General features: G+C 50.5%; 1 protein-coding gene across 4 annotated transcripts in view; it reads right to left on the bottom strand.

Moving 5' to 3' along the window:
- Positions 1-319: 319 nt before the first annotated feature.
- Positions 320-7,234, bottom strand: part of LOC118507668 (extracellular serine/threonine protein CG31145) — a 50,388-nt gene continuing 43,473 nt past the window's right edge. For 3 of the 4 annotated variants that reach the window (XM_036046452.1, XM_036046451.1, XM_036046453.1), the window contains one exon: positions 320-7,178. In XM_036046452.1, coding sequence (XP_035902345.1) covers positions 3,561-5,198 — 1,638 coding nt within the window. In that variant the 5' untranslated portion in view covers positions 5,199-7,178 and the 3' untranslated portion in view covers positions 320-3,560. The remainder of the gene's footprint in view (positions 7,179-7,234) is intronic. The other variant, XM_036046454.1, reaches the window with a different exon arrangement.

Here is a 7,234-nt window from a genome sequence, read left to right as displayed (position 1 = left end):
GACAAAACGGTTTTGTTTTGCTGTTGCTTTAAATGTATGCAAAAAGAAAACTCCAAATAAAACAAACGAGCGAAAACACATCTTCCGCTGGCTTGGCTGGGTTTGCATCCCCGCAGAGAGCACATCGCAACGTGCCAAATGGAATGGCTTAGAATTGTTTGCTCTGTTCCGGTAAAGGTAAAGTTCAATCAACCGAACCGATTAGCACGCCCAACCGCGCACAATTTCACACCCGTTGCAGTCACATCTCCTAGCTCGGAAAAATGCGGTGATAATTGGCTTAACTTCATTTTCGGATGTAACGCGCTGGTAGCGTCCATTTTTTGACTGTCAAATTTCATAGTTTATTCGTTCACGTTCAGGGATGGTTCCTCTATCCGTCCCGTTCGTAATAATATATTATATCATTAGTTTATAATCGATACCACAGCTGTTCAGTTGTTTACTTATTACCCTCCTTGGTTGGCTACTGTTTGTCCTACCTTTTTTTGTCACCTTTTCCGTTTATCAGTTTTCGTTTTGTTTTCAACCTTGCTTAGCTAAACACTAACAACAGACTTTTATCATGCTTTTTTTTCTTCTATATTGTGCTGTTTTGTGTTTTTGTTTGATTCGCTCTTGAAAGTTCTAATGTGTTTGTTTTTAGCTATTCTGCTACACAATCATCATGCTTACTATGGTTGACAGATGACAGACCCCGTGTGAGATGTGAGTTTATCGTTACATACACACAAAAAAATCCCCCCAAGGAAGGGCAGGAAGTTACTTCCCCTTCGGTTTATAGCCTTGTTTACTATTTGCTTTTTGACACAATGCTTTTTAACAGTGAAATATTGCTCCGATAGTGTTGTCTACTACTATTCCTACTACTACCACTGTCGCTCCCATCACACACAGATACACTAGAATAGCATAACGAATAACGATTTGGAGTGGATAACAGACATACATAGGGAACAGCACATCCCAACACAAAGCGGAAGGATTTGTGAATGTGTGTGTTTTTTCTTTTTACAAAATGTACAACGATACTCAACGCACAGCTGACCGCCAACCGAAGCATGGGATGGGGAATGATTGCTTGCTAAAAATTCCGACACTAACGGGTATGGCTCTATCCGATCCGATAGCTGACCTATCCATTGCTCAATCTGTGGTATCCCTCCGAATATTAACATCGAATCGAGCCGTTAGAGGAGTCATAGATTGGCAGGTCGGGAATGGGCGCCCTAAACCCCTCGAAGTTCATCTCACCCCGTACAGGGGGAGTGAGTGTGTACATAATAAAGGGTGGGAAAAACCAAAACAAAACCGTCGAGCAATCGATACCCGTTTGCTTAGGGGTGGCTATTATCGCCCATTCTGACAAGGAGGGAGATTTTTTTTTTTGTTTGGCATCTTTCTTCCGCAGACTCTTCGATCCACACCGATCGACGACGCTTGTTTTTGGCGATATGTGAGCGGAAAAGCTTTGCTTTTTTCTGGTTTCTTCTTTAGCGTAAACTGAACCGATCGTACAGAAGTGAGTGAGGCTTTGCAGACGGGTATTGCCAGGGGGGGGCCTATTAGATCGCCCCCCTCTCTTATCGTATAGCGTATTTCATATTGCATGTCCATTATTATAATCGTTACTGTTATACTGGTTTGTTGCTATTCTCACCATATCGCGCATCATCATGGTTGGTTGTTTTTATGGTATTTATTATGGGTGTGTGTTTGTTTTAGATTTATTGTTGCTCCGGTGTTTTATTTTCATGCTCTTTAATGCATTTTCTCTTCTCTCTGCTCCATTTGCCACCTACTAGAAGCTGCTTGTGTGCTATGTGTTAGATTTTTATCCCCCTTTTTTTCACGCCACTTGACGGAACTTAAAACCTCTCTCGGTGCGATGCGCAATGCGAACTATTTAAAAACATAACAACAAGAGAACAGCACACAACAGCACCATGTGCGCGATGCAAACTTAACTATTGACGTCTGGTGCTTGAAGCTCTCTCAATTCAAATCTGGCGGCTCGTGTGAAATGGCCACTGTGCTTTACTACCTCGTCCATTATCTGTTCGTATCGTTTTATGGTTTGATATTTAATGTGTAGCCGAACAAGTTTTGCTTTCGGCAAGCTGTAGCTAATATCTTTGCTTGTTTTCATCTCCCGATCCGTCTCGATCGCGATCGGTTTTCCGGTATCTGCTTTTGCCTTTTTTTCTATTTACTGGCCCCTCGAGTGAACTTGCGCTAGCCACAGTTCACCCGTTTCAAGTGAAGTCGGTTCCAAATCCGGCACGAGAAATCAACATTAATAATTGGCAAAGTGTCCTGTTTTACTAGTGCTGGGAGTTTAAAAAAGTAGGGAAAGAACGGTATTAACCTGACAGAGTGACAGAGTTGACTTATGACAAAGTTTAAACTTAAACGCAACAACGATGGTCAAATTCAAAGAATCACAAACAATTCACAACTCGCAAAACATAAACCACTGTTGGGAAACCGTTTGTCTAGTCTATCCCGTGTGTTCATGTGTGTATAGTAGTGTCATAAAACTTTGGCCTCAAAGCTTCACCAAAGGCTGGTGGAAATTTCTTCCGCCGCCGATGGATGAAGACCGTATGTAACTATTGCGCTAATAATGGTTTACCTACTCCTAGCTTCCCTAACAGGCAGACGGGGAATAAACTCCCATTTCGCGGGTTTTGGGTTAACAATGAAGGTTGAGAAACTTAACTCAAGTGTAGTGACCACCTGAAGAAGAGTAGGCCTAACAGGCGAAGAAGGTGTGAGTATGGAACCTACGCACGTTGCTGGTGGTTAGGCTTTTCGTACAACGCTCGATTCGTTTACATTTCGTCGTCGTCAGTTTTTATTTTCTATTTTACAACCATCTTACTGATCCTCGGCCACTCATCGAACCACCCTACCGAGAAGAATCAGCTGTACGTGTGTGCTGCTGCTGCTGCTGCTGCTAAACTTCCGCTAGATGAGTTTCGCTTCCTAAGCGTATCCGTGTTCTTAAAAGACTAAATCAATAAACTAAAGCACAATCGCTTCCCTTTTCGTATTTCCGCAATTCCGCTTGACACTCCGCTAGGAACCTAGGCCGAAGGGCGTCCGTATAGTTGGCTGGCCCTTTTTTTTCTCAACTCACTTCACACGCGCACTTGCACATCGCTCACGCTCTCTTTCGCACACACATACATACACGCTCGCGCAAACACACGCCGATTCGCATCCCTTTTTTGTGTAGAAAAACCAATTTCCTAAACCTTATCTGCCTAGCGCTAATAGTGTCTCAACTCGCACCACGCACACATGTATGACTATATCAATTAAACTATGTACAGAGTTCGGCTTCGGTCGAAGCGCATCGACGAGCCTGCTCTTGGAGCACCGTGCTGTTGCTGCTGCTGCTGCGGTTGGTGATAGTGGTGGTGGTGGTGTTGATGTTGGGGGTGATACTGGAGCTGATGGTTCGCGGGATCACCCGCCATCGAGTACCGGTTAACCGCGTGCAGCCGCGCATGCCGCTCCTGCAGGTCCGTCCTTTGCCGGTACGCCGCCAGTCGCTAGGAACGATAGAACCCATTCCTCGCCACCGTGTCCGTCTCGCCGAGCGCGTTCGGTACATCGGGAATACCGCCGGGCACCTCCTCCTCCGACGACTTCCGGATGCAGTCTCGGACGGCCTGCAGCACGATGGCAACTCGCCGGTCGAGCGCCGTCAGATGGGGTTCCCACAGCACGGGCGCAATCGGATCGATGGCCATCGATTCGCGCATCGCCTCCGACAACGGTTTCGGCCCGTTATGGTACCGGAGCAGCGTCTCTAGCGTGGACGCCCGGATCAGGCAGCACTGTAGCACCGGCGCCAGGATGGACAGCTCGTCGTGGAACGGTTTGCCGAACCCACGGCCATGGTCAAGGTGGATCGGGAACGTGTCGTTGCCGAAGATCTTGAACGTTTCGTAATGGTGCCGGTCCATGTTGCCGGTCAGGAAGTCGAACACGGACATGTCCATCAGGTCGAGCAGCCGGCGACCCTCGTCGTACGGTGGAATGTCACGCACCATCGTGCAGTAGTCGGAGTCCGTTTCCCACTGTGCCTTTCGGCGCTTGTGGTACGAACGGCGCCACGGATGCCGCCACACCTTGCGCTGCGTATCGTCCTGCGTTGGGAGGAAGGCAGCAAACGAACCCTCGAGCGTGTCCGGATTGCCGCAGATCGCGTGTGACGTATCGCAGTAGTACGAACACTTGCCGTGGAAGCACAGATTGCTGGACGGCGACACGAAGAACGTCTTCAGCAGCACCTCATCGCCCACCTGATAGATTTCGGTGGTGATGTTCAGGATGCGCCCGGTCACCGGCATTGCGCGCCGGAAACCGAGCAACCGGTCCAGATGGAAGGCCGCTATCTCGGCCGTGTGTCGCTCGTAGTCGGTGAAGTAGAAGTGATTCGGAAGTGTTTGCTGCTCGCGCGGAAACCGCATCGGTTTGAACAGGGCGTGCACATCGTTCGGGTAGTCGATGATCAGCTTCAGCTGCGTGCCGCCCTCCTTTTGCACCACGTGCAGGATCGGCAGCCGGATCATGTCGTCGATCACCGCATTCACGAGCGTATCGTCCCGGCTGTACAGTTCACGCTTCGAGATGCGCAACTGAAACCGCTCCAGGTTGGACGCATTCGGACTGGGCCGAAGGTCCAGCAGCTCGCCGAGCGTTGGATTCGCTTCATCTTCATCGATCGGATCGTCCGTGTACGATTCTTCGCGGACAATAATCCTTTCGAACGGTTGCGGTGCACGGTGTTTGCCAGCGCGCGGGGCCACCACCAGCGCCGTTAGATCCTTGAAGCGATCGTGTGGCGGTGGAACGGTGGTAGTTGATGCCGACTTGCCGGGATACCCCGGACCGGAAGTGTCGGTGTGGCCACGGTGTTGGGCTTGCGCGTTTGTCGTGAGATATTCCTTCGAACCGGACGCATTACTTTTCGCCAGATATTTCCGGTGAAACTCGTTGTAGATGCCACTTCGGTCCTGCTGATTCGCGTACCGGATGCGCGCGTGCGACGGGATAAATTCACCCCTGGACACGCCGAGATCCATCTGTAAATCGACCACCAGCAGTAGCGTGAAGAGCACGAGCAGGGCACCGAATCCGAGCGCCAGCCGCTCGCGCAGCTTCTTCGACCGGATCCAGTACATGATGGAGGGCACCACGGTGATGCGATGCTACTACGGTCGGGACAGAATGGTCAAGACACTGTTGGGGTCGATCCGTTCGCCACGGTTACTGCACACTGAGTGGCAGGCTTCTGCTGCTGCTTGTCGGGGGGGATGCTAACTAGCTGCCCCAAACGTTGCGCACAATGTTACAACGTTACTTTTAGCACCTACATACACCTCCAACACAGTTCGACACTGTCTGGTATGACCTCCTCCTGTACCGCGAAATACCTTTCTTCCAACTCTTCACCGGAATGGTCTTGAAACACAAACAAACACACACACACACACACTCGCTGCAGCGCGCAAAGAGCACAAATTCAAAATAATAAGTAACAACAACACAAGGCTCACAGACAGACACACACACACGTGCGCTCCAAGATTGCCGTTTCACCTTCACAAACGGAGGGCCCTTCCACACCACACGCTTGGGGTACAAAAAAAAGGGTTTCGCGCTTATCACTCTGCCAATTGAATCACCTTAAAGCCCACCCCACGGCTAATCGTTCGGATGAGGGATCACTTGAACGAGATCATGGCGCTACAGATCGCACACAAGCTTGATCTTAACTGATCGTTTCTTATCGCGTTATTGCCCGGCGCGATGATGTGAACGGACTCGGGGCCCATCAATAAGTGCTGCACTGTCGCTAACGACACCATCGTCAAACGGAAGCCACTGGTGGTCGGCCACCGTCCACTGCTGCTGCTGCTGCCGTTGGCTGTTTATACTGGTCGCGGTCGTATTGGATGGTTTTTTGCAAAAGTCAGCATTTCAGCTGTTTTTCCACCACCGAGCACACTGCAACACTTGCCGTCCACTGTGTGCGAGGTTGCCACATCGGTAAAGTCAGTCGCCCCTTGCTGACAGGGGTTTAGTTTGCGAATGACTCGTACGGTGCGCAGTTAGCTGTTCTTGTTGCGGCTGTTCGGAACTCGCTCGCGGTTGAGAATTATATTACGAATCGCACGCAATAGTCAACACGGGAATACGATCCCCAATCGCACACACACACTGACAAAAAACGCACATCCCTCCCTTTGCCGAGGGTTGCTTGGATGCTGACGGTGATGGTGGCGGATGATAAGAATATGATGGGAGAGTTGCACGGATGTGCGCTGAACAACGCTCTCGTGTGATCACGCTGAGATTCCAGTGATTTACATAACACGTCCGAGCTGTGATGCCCGTCGTCCACCTAACAGGTCCCCAAACAACGGCCCGTAGCCGTTGGTTCGTTGAGATATGGTGCTGCTGCTGCTACTCGCGACGCGTTTCGGGCGAAACCCGAGCCAACACTGGTGCGCTGTTCGTGTGCGCGGCGACGCATTAACTATCGCGCGCCGGCTATAACCCTTCCGAGCAGCTGTTGTGACGTCCGACTCCGGTATGCTCTGGATATACTGTGGCGGTGGCTCTCGCGCGGCGGGCTGCTCTCGTGAAGATGCTTACCCACGTTTGGAAGCTACTACCACGCGGAAGCCTATGCCCAACTCTCCGGGAGAACTGATACCCCGGGAGCTTTCGATTTGGGGTGAGTTGTGTTTCGTGGTAGCGCTTCGGGATGCGCTCCGGCGATTGCGTTAGCCCCGAACGTTGCTGGCACGGTATCCGCAACCGAACGCTGGAGCTGGTGATGATGACGGGGGGAGAGATGACGATGGTCCCGGGTGTAGTGGTGTGTATCGAGGTTTGGGAACAGATCCACCTAGAGCCGGACGAACGGTAACGAGGTGAGCTGGTTTGTTGAAGTCCCGCTCGACAGGTGCCCTGGACACTTTACGCAGTGGCGTAGCTCTTCACCAACGTGTCTGTTGCAATGTTGAATCACTGATCGTTACGGAATCGTCTTCTGGGAGAAAGTTTTGTTCTCGATCATACTCGAAGCTGTACACCATCGATCCGATCCGTCTGCGATGCTCGGCAGGCTGCCTAACAGACCGACTGGTGTGGCTCTGGAATTAGAACGTAAGAAGAGAAGACTATTCAAATACGATTCTCACCACTGATT

Source organism: Anopheles stephensi, chromosome 2 (assembly GCF_013141755.1).
Source record: "Anopheles stephensi strain Indian chromosome 2, UCI_ANSTEP_V1.0, whole genome shotgun sequence".
In the NCBI taxonomy this organism is placed as follows: domain Eukaryota; kingdom Metazoa; phylum Arthropoda; class Insecta; order Diptera; family Culicidae; genus Anopheles; species Anopheles stephensi.
This window is presented reverse-complemented; position numbering and strand designations above follow the sequence as displayed.